The sequence below is a fragment of the Carya illinoinensis genome, chromosome 3 (genome assembly GCF_018687715.1).
Source record: "Carya illinoinensis cultivar Pawnee chromosome 3, C.illinoinensisPawnee_v1, whole genome shotgun sequence".
Lineage (NCBI taxonomy): Eukaryota > Viridiplantae > Streptophyta > Magnoliopsida > Fagales > Juglandaceae > Carya > Carya illinoinensis.
Window position 1 is genome coordinate 22,062,813 of NC_056754.1, and position 14,687 is coordinate 22,077,499.

Here is a 14,687-nt window from a genome sequence, read left to right on the forward strand (position 1 = left end):
TGAAATAAGCTATTCTTTAATGTTGGGGAAACGGCTCTAAAAATAAAATTATACAAAAATGTCGGGGTAACGACCATCTATTTCATAGACAATATAAGGTGAGAGGCTGAAAAGTTCCTTTTAAATTAATGTACCTTTTATAATCTCATTCTGTCTCTCATTCACCTCCACAAACAGCAATCCAGTCACAAAATCTCCATATCATGAAAACTACATCAAGCCAGTGGACCATGCCTCCGATCACAGTGAACATTGCTTCCTTTCAAAATAGCCCATATATAAGATGGTTAACAAAGCTGCTCGGACGGATAAGTTTCTGCTCCACTACTGGCAAGGGAGGGGCATCTGCAAGCAAAAATTACAGAGCTGCCGAGTAAACTATTACTGGGACTACAATTGCAACATAATTTCAGCCAAGGGAAGATGAGAATAGACCAGTCATTTCAAAGCCATTTCAGCCCCAGAACTACTACAAGTACAACAATTGTGACTTGTGATCAATGCCATTGAAGATGAAAGTCCCAGACATGGGTACGAATTGTCGTGTTATGAGCTGTAAAAAATATAGTGACATGTCATCAGGTAAGAGTTGATTGAGGGTAACATCAGAGGAAAAGAATTTTGAAATAGGACAAGAAAGAAAACCTTGATAACTTCTTGTGATGCAATTCCTCCAATGAAGGCAGCAACCGCGTGGAGCTGTGAAGCACCAAATCGGCACATCTCATTGATAAGGTCCTCTGTCAAGGTTGAGCCATTGCAACCTAAGTCACTAAGGAGGCCAACAGCAGTAGTCTTCAATCGGGAAATGTCCTCATCCATCCCTCTGTGGACATTAACAATAGACTTAGCCAGGAAAGGTAGACTTAAAACTAGGAAGATCTGTTAGAAAGACATGGTATTATCAGATCTAGGTGTTACCCATGAAACTGTCCAGGGAAACTGTTGTAATTAGCAGCAAAACGATCGACGGCTCGAAGCAAAATGTAGAACCCAACAGCTACACTGCTATTCATATAACAAGAAAATAGGCTGTAAGGACAAGGAGCTCTGTAAATACATAACTTTGTTCTTTCTGTTTCAAATTTGGTTGTGCATCAGGTATATGTATTTTTTACTTTGTCTTATATCGGAAAAACTTGCACCCAAAGAGAAAAGACAATAGTTACGTTCTAGGGTGTAAAACTAAATTAGTGCAGAAGATCAAAAATCCACAAGCTGCAGTTGTATACCAAACACAATCAAAGGCAACATAGAATCAAGGAATCAGGCAATAGACAGTCTACACCGATCAATCCCAACCAAGCGTTTTATATCAATAGGGTCACATCAGCTGCTCTCAATAATCAAGAATACAATCGGTAAAAGTATTCTGAAACACCAATTAAATTGGATAAAAAAAAATAAAGCATAATTTCCTAATTTTCTATTGATTGCACACAACTTTGTTACTGGGCTTTCATCATTATTCTCAACTGTACTCTTTTTCTATAATATTTTATTTTATTGGCAAAGGTAATGCCTAAAGAATCCATGTTCACTCTTGCTGCTCAAAAGCTTTAGGGCTTGTTTGGGAATGGAATCCCATCTCAAAATTCTCATAATTTCATTCTCAAGCATCACTCAAACACAAATACTTTTCAATTTCAAATCTTCAACTTTTTCATCTAATCATTACTTAATTGTTACAATTTTCCCAAACTTCCAAAAAAAATACTTCAAATAATACAACTTTTTCAAATTTTAAAACAAAAATTATATTAAAAAACTATATTCTAATAATATTTTAACTTTATAATATTTTTATTCAACTTTTTCTCTCTCCATTTCCAAAACCCAATAAAGGATTTTAACTCAAACCATTCACTACTATTCACAAACAATTTTATTATTATGTACAAAATTCTCATCCCATCTCATTCCCCAAGCATCCCCACAGACTTTGTACGAGAGAAACCGTCTCAAAGGCACAAGGTCTCACACTCTCATACTGTGCATGAAGTACAGAGATGATCAAAGATGCATAATTAATAAATCATTGAACTTTCAAATATTATCTGAAAGCATAAACAATATATTCAAAGACACCTGTAATCTTCATCTGTCAGATACTTCTGTAACTCTGATAAAATCGGAGAATTAAATTCCTCTTCAACGGAGCGATACCTGCAAACCTACAAGGTAAACAATCAATATCTTATAGAAGGCAACCAAGGCAAAAACGATAAGCAAGTATAAGCTATGCTTGATCAATGAGACATTTACATCTATTTGAGATATCAGTACCAAGTAAAGATGCTTGTCAAAAACAGTATAAATAAAGATGTACTTAAAAAAGGTCATTAGCTAAATTAAAATGAACACATGTAAGTATTGCATGTAGAGGAATGATGAGACAAAAAGTGATTAGAACATTGTATCGGACAAAAGGTGATTATAAGTACAAAAAGTACAACAAAAGTGGGGGGAGAAGGCTATAGCTCCAGACTTACTCTTAGTTTTCTTGCATTTCTACAGAAGCTTTTTAAGGTTGTCTTTGAGATGCTATTTGGATCTTTACCAATTTTCTTCAGAATATATCTAACTCGTTGCTCAATAACAAGACAATCAGCCTCAGCCTTTGCTTGGAAAATGTTCTGCAGATTTACATAAAGCCTACAAGATAGTTGATGGAGAGCTCGTCTCAACAAGCTATTTTTTTTTTAAAAAAAAAGATAATTTTGGAGAGATTAAGGATTTAAGCCACTGACTCGGTAGAAGATGTCATATCAGGTATTGATCCCTCAAGAGGTGCCTCGCCACTACCTTCATTTGCTATGAATTCCTGAAAAGTGAGGAAAAGTACACCATTATTCAACTTAAATTAATGAACGCCTCTAACAAAAATAAAACTTTAATTAATGATACACCATAACAAAAATAAAATAGCAATGTTAAGTTTTCAGAAATGGCACGGAAACTTATAACCGGGTAGACCCACATCCCCCATCCAGAGAGAACTTTATAGGGCACCAAAGTACATAGAACATATGAGAGGAAATAGGGTACTACACAAAAAAGTTAAAAAGCATGAAATCAGTCAATTCTAATACAACATACATATATGTATGGTATGTGTTGTATTTGAGGGCAGGTGTGTATGTTTGCATCAAGAGAGAAGAGGAAAGGGGTAATGATAAATATGACAGTAAGGGGTTAAAGCTTTAGATTAAGAGAGAAATTAAGATCCTATTTCAATCCTTCCAAAGGGACACATGACAACTAGACACTTTCCACATCTGCTCCTTGGAATCCAACAACTCTAGGACAGGAGAAAACCTGCCCTTTTGACCTGCCCTGACCCATCCAATGGAGAACTGTTGATTTCCAATGGACACATGACAACTAGACACTTTCCACATCTGCTCCTCGGAATCCAACAACTCTAGGACAGGAGAAAACCTGCCCTTTTGACCTGCCCTGACCCATCCAATGGAAAACTGTTGATTTCCAACATTAATCGGGTGGGGATCTGTAAGAAAAAATCGATTTCCAACAGAAGTCTTGTCAACTGATGATAATTTGGGGTTCCACGGTTATTGGCAACTCTCATGTGGTTTTGTTAAATTGAGATTAGGGGTGTAAGCGGTGTGGTCTGGTCCAATCAGTCTCGGAGGAGAATTTCAGACCGTACCCATTTTTTCAGTCCACCAAAAGTTCAGACCAATAAGAACTTTGGGCCGGTCCGTTTTGGTTCAGTCCGGTCAGTCTAATTGGGGTATTTCGGTCCGGACTTTTTCTTTTCAATTTTTTGACAAAAAATTATATAAAATGTGATCATGCAAGTGTCTACCAACATCCTGGGGTTGGTTGCTGGTGGTTTCCCATGGCTGAACTGACTGGTGTTGGCTGTTCAAATTTTAGATCACATCAACATCAGTTGTCAGTGGTTTCCGAACAGACAGACCACAACAAGGCTCCCGAATCACATTGATATTGATGTTTATTGATTGAGCAATGTAAAAAAAGGTGGTTGACTCAAAAGCCGACTTTCTTGGAAATTTCCACAATATAATTGATTAGAGACTAATTCTCCAGGGTGTACCAAAACCTTGTCCGTCAACTCAGAAACTTATTCCAAATGCCTCTTTGCAGAGACATGTCAGTACTTCTAACAAATAAACACTAATGAATTCGGTATCAGATCAGATCCAAGTAAAGAGAACCAATAACATAAGTCAAAAATGCTGCTTGGAGTCACAAACCTTCAGAGCAGCCACCATCACCCAAAAATCCGATGAATTAGAATCAACTTCAGCACGGTTATCATTAAGAATCTGTTGCAATTCTGAACCTGAGATGCACAAAATGAGGAAAAAAAATAAGTGCTTGTTTCAACTAGGCATATTGGAGGAAGGTGACTCATGCCAATCTCAACTCTATCCCAAAATGGTAGAAAGTGAAATACTGGATACCTAACATACCAACCATCTTGTCAACCATGCACCTGAATCAACTCTCTATGCATTTCTTTTTTAATGATGATAGATCTGAGACTTTATGTTAGATATGTAAAATACGTGCTACAAAGCAAATGCTGAGAAGGGTATTTAATCCAACTCTATCCCAATATGGTAGAAAGTGAAATACCGGATACCTAACATACCAACCATCTTGTCAACCATGCACCTGAATGAACTCTCTATGCATTTCTTTTTTAATGATGATAGGTCTGAGACTTTATGTTAGATATGTAAAATAAGTGCTACAAAACAAACGCTGAGAAGGGAATTTAATCCTACTAACATGAGTATGTAGCTTATTTTCATCATAACATCAAGAAAAATCAGCACCTATGATTATGAATATTATATGCTTAGTTACTTACTAATTCCTCGAGGAGCAAAGACCTTAAACGAGGCCTCAATAGCTTCTCTATAGTTATCTTCGTCCACTGCAACCATACTGGCTTTAAGAAGGTCCTAAAATGGCCAAGACCCATATATATCACTTTACCCGAAAGAAATTTAACAAATGATCAATAAAATAAAGCTGCCAACATAAAAGCTATGAAGGAAACAGGTAAACCTTGAACTCTTTTTTCTCTTCCCTGGTTGATGGAAGGCTACCACCATGGCTTTTGGCCCATTTATCTGCCATCTTGACAAGAATGACCACATATGGTGTATGCTTATGGGCGACAGTATCTTGCACATCTAAATCAATGCTTTCTGCAAACCTATCATGTATATGGAACACGAGGTGCATGCTTTCAGGACCAAATATAGGGCTGAAAAGTGTCCCAGACCAGACACTGACATACATTAGACAACATGCAATAGCCAAGCAAAGGGAAACAAAATATGTACCTCCTGAGCTCGGGCCATGGATTATTCAACCGGAGATCATCCAGAAAATGGTCAGGCTTTGACTCAACAATTGTATGTTCCTACCACCAAAAGAAAAAATTGGATATAGCACTGTTTTTATACAGCTAAATTTCTACATGTGATACTATTTTGGTATAAGCCTTCCGATAAATTTTGACTAACTCCTGTGAAGTTGGCCTATGCCTTTGGCATTCCCCAATTAATTCTTCCATTAATTATCAAAAAGTAAATAAATTTTTACAAACTGTAGTCCCTACCTCACGGAAATTGTATGCAAAGTTCTAGAGGTTCTTCATTTTTTAGATAACAAGTTAATAGTCAAAGGAGTGCTGCTGATGATTCAACAGAGAGGCGTTAAGCTAGATCTGTGCTTAAGGGAAACCCTATTGATCATCCTTCCTGTGTCCAGGTTATCCCTTCGGGAGAACAATAAGGCTATGTCTGGGTGTGAAACCCATCTCAACCTATCTCAAACTGATCATTGATGGAACACACTACTTTTTCAACTTCCCATAAAAGTTTAAGCATATCTCAACCTACTTCATACATTCCAACAAATTTCAATGGGACCCACAAACACTACTATTCACAAATCAACTCAGATCATTTGAGATCACCTTAGCACCCAAGTGCAACCTAATAAAGTTAAAGAAGATTACCTTCACACTGATTCGGACAAAACCAGTAAGGCCATAGGAGCGAGCAAAGATCAACATTACATTTGCCTCCCTACAGATTCTATCGAGCTTTAGCATCGAGCCTTCCCCTAGCTGAAAGTGGAAGTATGAAGACTCAAATCATATTTATTGAAGCTAACATGATGAAACAGAAAATTTGACAAAACATGGAAACTAGATTATGCATTCAGAAGGCCGCGGCCATCCAATTTCTCAATGAGGTACAACCCACACAAATGTTATAAAAAATCTGGGTGCAACACAACCACAATTACAAGCCACCTTGGACACTCAATTTTTCTTTTTCTTTTCTTAATTTTCTATTATTTTTTGCACATATAAAAGTTCATCTACATCCTACATATAACAAAACATAAATTGTCTAATTTATTCAAATAAAAAGCAAATGATGGCTTATTTGCAAAACGTGGATTGCAAAAAGATCCATAGTATGTAAAGCAATGTGCCCTACTTGAACTATGTCATCTTCACGGTGGAAAAGTAGGTAAACATTAGCTTCCATACCTGAGTAGCTATTACCAATGTAAACTGGGAAAAAAACGAGGGATTGGTCTCAATTAACGACTCCGGATACTCTTCTATAAACTTGGCCTTAACAGCATCATTTAGCTCTTGAAGAAATGCACATACACATTTTGCCTTCGACTGCCCAACACTAGATTCATCCACTACCATCATCATAGCGAATAACAAGAAAACACGGTTAACTTAAGAAGGCAGCTGGTAAATATAGTATCACACATAGAACACATTCATACATACCCATAAAATTATTTCCAAGGTCCCCAACGTCAACCTTGGATCCATCAATTACAGTGATGCTTCCAACCCCACCAAGAACAAGATTCTTTAGTGTCTCAGAACCAGTTGGACCGCAATTGAGTAAGCATATACTAGCTTTCTCAAGGGCTGCCTGTCCTTGTTCACCCCAAATCCTAAAATTTCTTTCAGCTTCAGTAAATCGAGTTTCTCACAGTAATAATCTCAAAATAAAGGAGACAAAAATTGCACACAACACTTCTGAGTTCATTTTTTGTTATTTTATATATTCTTTTGGTCATACATCAACCATAAGAAAGAAATAAAAATGGATTTAAATTTAACTAAAAATTATATAATTAAAAAAAAAATTAATAACAAAGTGGAATAAAGGAAAGAGCTATAAAAAAAAACAAAAGGCTAACTCAGAGCGAATTGCAGTAAATTTTTACAGAATATATGAATTTTCTCTGGGGAAACGGTTTTTTTGAAAAATAATTTACGAGGAATTAAACGTAACTCTGAGAGAGAGAGAGAGAGAGAGAGAGAGAGAGAGAAATTTTAGGAAAAAGATGGAGACGGAAGAAATTATCGAGAAGGAAGATACGGTACCTGAGCTGGCGATCGTATTTGGTTTTGGGTTCAGCCATTGCTGTCTGCTGCTCTTCAATTTCGCTTGGTACCTACGCAGTGTGTGTTGGCAACTTGGCATGACTATGGACGGAGAGAAAGGGTACCAGAGATCATAGAATATAGTCACTGGACCTTTTTGCAAACGGCGTCGTTTCGTATGACATCTTTTTATTTTTACTTCTCTATTTGAATTTTGTACAAGCTTAACTATATTTTTTAAACCAATAAATAATTGATTTCTGCTACTTAAAAATATATCCTAGAATAATTATAATATATTTATTTTATACTAACTAATGTAGTAGGCTATAGTTTGTCAATAAAAAGGATTGCAAATATAATTATTTTAAATAATCTGTGTTTCGATTATATATTCCTTTTTCAAAGCATTGTAATTGCATTTTATGTAGATATTTAATGTGTAATGGGTAAACATGGGATGTGACTAAATGCAATCTTGTGTAATGTAACATGGAGAGGACATTTAATTTCGTGTATGAAACTATAGAATATGGAGATCATCATTTCTTTCTATCCCTTTTGTTGTGTACTTGATGATCGTTGGTGGGCGAGTGAGACATTGATTGAGCCCAATAGAATGCGGGGTTACAAACACGGTAAGTTTTGAACCTGCTCAACTTTGAGACTGAGGGTGAGATAACAATCAAAAAATAAGAGAGAGCGATCTAATATCAAGGAGGGGAAATTACTCTTTTTCTCTCCGTACATCTTCTTTCCATTCACGTTTCGACAATGGTTAGCACGCTCTCGATCTCTCCACTGAGTTTGGGTGGTTAGCAACGGTTCACACGATTGTGTTTGGGTTTGTAAAAAAATAGATAGAAAGAATATTTGAAAGAGTTTTCTTATTTCTGAATATTCTGCTTGTAGCGTACAAGCAGTATATATAAAAGTGATTACAACAGATTTCCTATTTTTAAGAAACATTTGAAAACTCTCAAATTCAAAACTATACAGCTGTACAATTCAAATATCTCAGGATCGTATCTCCTCATCTTTATCCTCCTAAACTTCAGCTATAATCTCAGCACTTCCTTTGACTATATAATTTCCAGTAATATCAGGATTGATCCTCCTGATCTTCAGCTGTAATTTTGGCTGTAAATACTTGATCCTCTACACGCCCCCTCAATCTGGAGGGAAGATCACGAACATTCAGATTGTGTTGAACTGCTCTGAATTTGTTTGGTGGTAGTGGTTTTGTAAGTGCATCTGCCAATTGATCACGACTGGAAATAAACTGAACTACCAATTGTTTGCTGCAAACTTGATCTCTAACAAAGTGAAAATCAATCTCTATGTGTTTTGTTCTTGCATGAAACATTGGATTTGATGTGAGATAAGTTGCGCCTATATTGTTACACCAAAGAACAGGGGCTTGTTGTATAGGAACTCTAAGTTCAGATAGAACTGATTTAATCCATATTAGTTCTGCCGAAGTGTTTGCCAATGATTTATATTCAGCATCAGTGCTGCTACGAGCCACTGTAGGCTGCTGTTTGCAGCTCCAGGATACCAAATTTGGTCCTAAATAAATGCAATAAGCACCCACGGAACGTCGATCATCTCTATCAGCTGCCCAATCCGAATCAGAATATGCTTGTAACCGTAAATCTGCAGCTTTAGTGAATAATAGACTTGTAGAAACCGAATACTTAAGGTAGCGAAGTATTCGCTTGACTACTTGCCAGTGGGAATCAAGAGGTTTATGCATGAATTTACTTACTTTGTGAACTGCAAAGGCCAAATCAGGCCTTGTAAATGCAAGATATTGCAAGCTACCCACAATACTCCTATAAAAACTTGCATCACGACAAGGGAAACCATCTGTGGAAGTAAGATGACAAGTAGAGGCCATGGACTGCTACATGGTTTAGCCTTATCCATGTTACTCCGCTTGAGTAAATCAACTATATATTTGCGCTGAGTTAGGTAAAGACCTGCAGAACATCGAAGTGCCTCTACACCAAGGAAGAAATTAAGAGAGCCCAAGTCTTTGACAGCAAATGCTTCCTGTAAGCAGTTAATGACAGTGCTGATTGCCGCTGAAGTAGAACCAGTTATCAAGATATCGTCAACATAGATTAGAACATAAACAACAAATGTTTTTGTTTTGAGAACAAAAAGGGAAGTATCAGCTTTGCTTTCACATAAATGCAAAGACTTGAGCTTGTCTGATAGTTTAGAAAACCAAGCTCTTGGAGCTTGACGCAAACCATAGAGTGATTTATGGAGCTTACAGACATGATTGGGAAACTGAGGATGAGTATAGCCCAATGGTTGAGTCATAAAAACGTCTTCTTGAAGATCACCATGCAAAAATGCATTTTGCACATCTAGTTGCTGTATAGGCCAACCATAAGACACTGCAATTGAAATAACCAACCGAATAGTAGCATGTTTTATAACTGGGCTAAATGTTTCAGAAAAATCAATTCCTTCCTGCTGATGGAAGCCTTTGGCGACTAGTCGAGCTTTATAACGCTCAATAGTTCCATTTGCTTTTCTTTTAATTTTATATACCCAACGACAGCCCACAATATTGACATCAGCTAAAGGTAAAACCAAAGACCAAGTACCATTTTGCAGCAAAGCATTAAACTCTTTATTCATTGCTTCTCGCCAATGAGCAGACTTGGATGCCTCAGTATAGGAAGTAGGTTCTTGAGCTGTACTATTACTTTCTGCTAGCAGAGCTCGAGGTAGTGGATACTTAATACAGCCATCAGATGGTTGCCGAGGTTTGTGAATATTATTCTTCGACCGTGTTGTCATAGGATGACTATTTGATACAAGAGTGGAGGCACGGCTGCAAGGGTCAGATGGCATATCGAAAGGAGACACTGTGATGTCAAATGTATTTGTTTGAAATTCTGTAGCAGTATGTTGTGCAGATATCTCCTCATCTGTTCCTGCAGGAAGAGTCAAACAGGTGCAGACTGTGTGTTTGCAGGAATAGGTTCAGTTTGCAATTCTATTGGACTCGTTGGAGGTGAAACATTGAGATTTGGAGGAAGAGAAACTGATTGCTCAGCAGAGAAATTCGAATTTGTGTTTTTGATGTAAGGAAAAAAAGTTTCATCAAAAACTACATGCCTAGAAACATAAACCTTACCAGTGGAGAGATCGAGGCACTTGTATCCTTGATGACAAAGACTATAGCCAATGAATATGCATGTTTTTGAGCGAAAACTGATTTTGTTCCTATTGTAAGGTCTCATGTTAGGCCAACATGCGCAGCCAAAAACACGCATAAAAGAAAAGTCTGGCTCACAATTATATAGTATTTCATAAGGAGATTTTTGCTTTAAAATAGGTGTAGGTAGTCGATTAATGACATATGTAGCTGTTTGAAAAGCATCCTCCCAGTATAGCATTGGCAAATGTGAGTGTGCTAGCAGGCTTAGACCAACTTCGACAATATGTCGATGTTTACGCTCAATTGAGCCATTTTGTTGATGTGTGTATAGACATGCTAAGCGATGATTAATACCATTTTGTTTGAAATAAGTGTTCAAGCGTCGAAATTCACCACCCCAATCAGACTGAATGGCTTTTATTTTCCTTTCAAAGTGTTTTTCAACATAAGTTTGAAACTGAAGAAAAATTGATTCAACATCAGATTTGAATTTGATTGGAAATAGCCAAACAAATTTAGAAAAATCATCAAGAAAACTTACATAATACTTGGCACCAGTGGTGGAAACCACAGATGCTGGTCCCCATACATCACTAAAAATTAAGTCTAATGGATGTGAAGAAACAAATGTAGAAGATTTAAAAGGCAAATCATGGCTTTTGGCCATTTGACATTCAGGACACACAGAGAGCTTCTTATTTCTCGCTACTGGAAAGTTAATGCTGGAAAGGATTTTGTTGACAACAGGGGCTGATGCATGTCCAAGTCGACAATGCCACTCACGAAAAGAGACACGTACAGTTGAGAGAACCTGTGGACAGCTTGAGGTGGATGAGAAACGATAAAGACCATCACTAAGATGTCCTCGATGAAGGACCTTCCCCGAGTAATCCTTCACAAGAAAGAATTGATCATGAAATTCGAAATAAACATTATTGTCAACACAAAATTGTTGTACAGATAGTAAATTTTTTTGGATCTCGGGAACAAGAAGGACTTGATTAAGAACAAAAGTAGAAGTAGGAGTAGAAAGCTCAGTGGATCCAGTTTTAGAGATGTGCAAACCTTGACCATTTCCCACTTGAACATGATATGTACCATTGTAATCATCATTTCTGAGGTTCAGATGGGCAACATCGTTGGTGACATGATGAGTGGCACCCGTATCAGCATGCCACTCAGTATCCCAATTGCCATTATTGGCAGCGACCAAGGCCTGTTTGTTGGCTATTTTTGGAAAGTCCTAATAAGAAAGATCAAACCTATGATAACATTTTCGAGCTGAATGTCCTGGTTTACTACAAACCTGACAGATAAGAGTGGACTGATCATTGTTGCGGGAAGCAGGAGTGAAGCCACCACGATTCCAACGCCCCCTACCTCGAAGTCCACCTCGTCCTCGACTAGTAAAAGGCTGGTATTGACGTTGAGCAACATTGACAGATGGTTGTTGAACTGGAGATGCTAGCTGATGACGAGAAAGGCGAGCTTCTGTTGTTAGCAAGAGGGAATAAATTTCCTCTAGTGTAACACGGTCAGTGCGAGCAGAGATTGAGGCCACAAAGCTGTCATACTCGTGACCTAACCCGGCTAGCACGTAAGTGATAACATCATCACAGGTCATAGGTTGTCCTGCAATTGCTAACTCATCTGTGAGTCTTTTGATGAAAAGAAAATACTCAGTTGCAGATTGGCTCCCTTTAGTTGTCGTTGCCAATTGTGTGCGAATTTGGACAGTTCGCGCACGAGATCGAGAGGAGAAATTCTCGTCTAGAGCACGCCATACAGACTTGGAGGTGGTATAATTGACCACTTGAGCAAGGACCCCTTCAGTGAGGGAGGACATTAAGGTGCTGAGAATGAGGTTATCTTGGCGTACCCAATGAGAGTAAGCAGGGTTTAAAATTTCAGAGAGAACACCAGTTTCAGAATTAGACACAGAAATAGTTTGGGGGGGTTTGGTCGTGGTACCATCAATGTACCCGCAGAGATCTTGACCTCGGAAGTAAGGCACCATTTGTGCTTTCCAAAGAAGATAGTTATCTTGATTGAGTTTGACAGAAACAACATTAGACATGGAGATAATAGAGGAAGAGGGTGAATGTTGAGTAGCAGTACTGGTAGAGGAAGAAGGAGATGAGGAAGACATAGCTAGACGTTGGTCTTTTCACGGCTAGTCTGATACCATGTAAAAAAATAGATAGAAAGAATATTTGAAAGAGTTTTCTTATTTCTGAATATTCTGCTTGTAGCGTACAAGCAGTATATATAAAAGTGATTACAACAGATTTCCTATTTTTAAGAAACATTTGAAAACTCTCAAATTCAAAACTATACAGCTGTACAATTCAAATATCTCAGGATCGTATCTCCTCATCTTTATCCTCCTAAACTTCAGCTATAATCTCAGCACTTCCTTTGACTATATAATTTCCAATAATATCAGGATTGATCCTCCTGATCTTCAGCTGTAATTTTGGCTATAAATACTTGATCCTCTACAGGGTTGATATGCACAATATGGGTTTCTTTTTAGAAACTAGTCATAAATTCTATATACTTTCACTTTTTTTGGGGGGGGGGGGGGGGGGGGAGGGGTTGGGCAACTTGGTTATTAAGAGAGGTCCTGGAGGGTGATGCCTAAGGTGGTCTTGGAACCTGCATTGGTGCAATGGCGGGCTAAGGAATGGATTTGTGCTCAAATGAAGAAAAAACAGATTTTTACACCACAATACGGGATGGCAGCCTTAACTTTCTTGCACAACGATGTTCGAATGAGCGAGGCCGCTATATGGCGATGGTGGAATTTGGTGGTGGAGGAAGGAGGGAGTTTAACTTCATTCCCGAGGAAGAAGGTAGTGGCTTCCCGAGGAATAAGGTAGTGGCTTCCCGAGGAATAAGGTAGTGGCTGCGGCTGGAGTTGAATGGGGGAGGCACTATTAGATTTTTTCTTTGACAGAAGAAATACCCACAATGACAAAAGCTTGAAGAGGATGGCCATGACTCAACCACATACGCTTTCCTATAGAGAGGCACTGATGGTGGAACAACCCCATGTATCTCGGATTGACAACGATGGCATGCTAAGACAAAGAGGTGCAACTATGGGACAGGTCTCTAATAGAGAGGTGCATCCAGTACAGTGAGAGTGTGGTGGCAGCAGACAAGTAGGTGGCATGACAAAATGTGAGACTTTGAAGCTCTTCTTGAAGCTAAGTCTCAACTGGGAGACCTGCAAAATAAAATAGACTCCTTAATAAGGAAGGAGATTGGTTCAACTAGTAATGGGCCTTGAGTGGGCTTGGATGGGGGAAATGAACAAACGATTGCTAGGCTTCAGTCTGTTGGAAGTGAGCCCATTTATGGTGGGCCTAACTACGGGGGCATTTCAAAGGATAATCGGCAGCTCGACATTATCCTGCATCTTATGGGCCACAAGGATAAAGAGCCTATTATCCACAAGGCTTAATCCGCTATAACAAAGCCTCAGCCCATCGGGCATAGTACCAATTGTAGAATCCGAAAAGGAAACCTACAACCCACTGCCAACGGTAACTTAGCGATGCAGAAGAATGCATCGGAAGCATCAAGCCCAGCGGTGATCCATGCGCAAGTGGAACAGACAATGACGACGACGGTGGTGGAGCAAATACTACCGTCGCACGATGAGGAAAAAGAAGAAAACCTACAACTGTTTTCTTTTTTCCCTGATCTATGTGCACAGAACCTGCCGATATTAACCATAAAAACAACAACTTCCCAGATGGAGGCCCCTTTTGCTGCGGTCGAGCACCTTGAGGTTATATCAAAAGGTGGGGAAGAGAGGAACTTGGAGGTCATGGAAGACAGTATTGAATGGCTTTCTCAAAGGCTCACAGAGATTAGCAGTGAGATATTTTTGGTTCCTGAAACCCAAGTGGTTACCCATCTCTCTGATGAGTGGAGAACAACGTAGGTACTGTGGTCAAATGGGAAGGACGTAACTTGTTCTAAGGGGATGTAAATGCTGGTGACAGGAACCCATTTCCATTGAATTGTTTATTATCAAGCGAGTTTAAAACATCGGAT

General features: G+C 38.4%; 1 protein-coding gene across 2 annotated transcripts; it reads right to left on the minus strand.

Annotated features, from left to right (window-relative positions):
- Positions 1 to 7,588, minus strand: LOC122303809 (NEDD8-activating enzyme E1 regulatory subunit AXR1). 2 transcript variants are annotated; one of them, XM_043115773.1, is made up of 15 exons: positions 7,439 to 7,588; positions 6,830 to 7,002; positions 6,572 to 6,735; positions 6,029 to 6,139; positions 5,349 to 5,428; positions 5,068 to 5,218; positions 4,868 to 4,961; positions 4,245 to 4,333; positions 2,751 to 2,824; positions 2,493 to 2,655; positions 2,089 to 2,174; positions 922 to 1,005; positions 646 to 826; positions 436 to 553; positions 1 to 345 (listed from the first exon to the last, which is right to left on the minus strand). In XM_043115773.1, exons 1-14 carry the CDS (start codon positions 7,474 to 7,476, stop codon positions 470 to 472), a joined length of 1,572 nt encoding a protein of 523 aa, XP_042971707.1. In that variant the 5' UTR covers positions 7,477 to 7,588; the 3' UTR covers positions 1 to 345; positions 436 to 469. The 2 variants fall into 2 exon arrangements, with proteins under 2 accessions (XP_042971707.1, XP_042971706.1); XM_043115772.1 differs by having other exon boundaries at positions 922 to 1,008.
- Between the last annotated feature and the right edge of the window lie 7,099 nt (positions 7,589 to 14,687).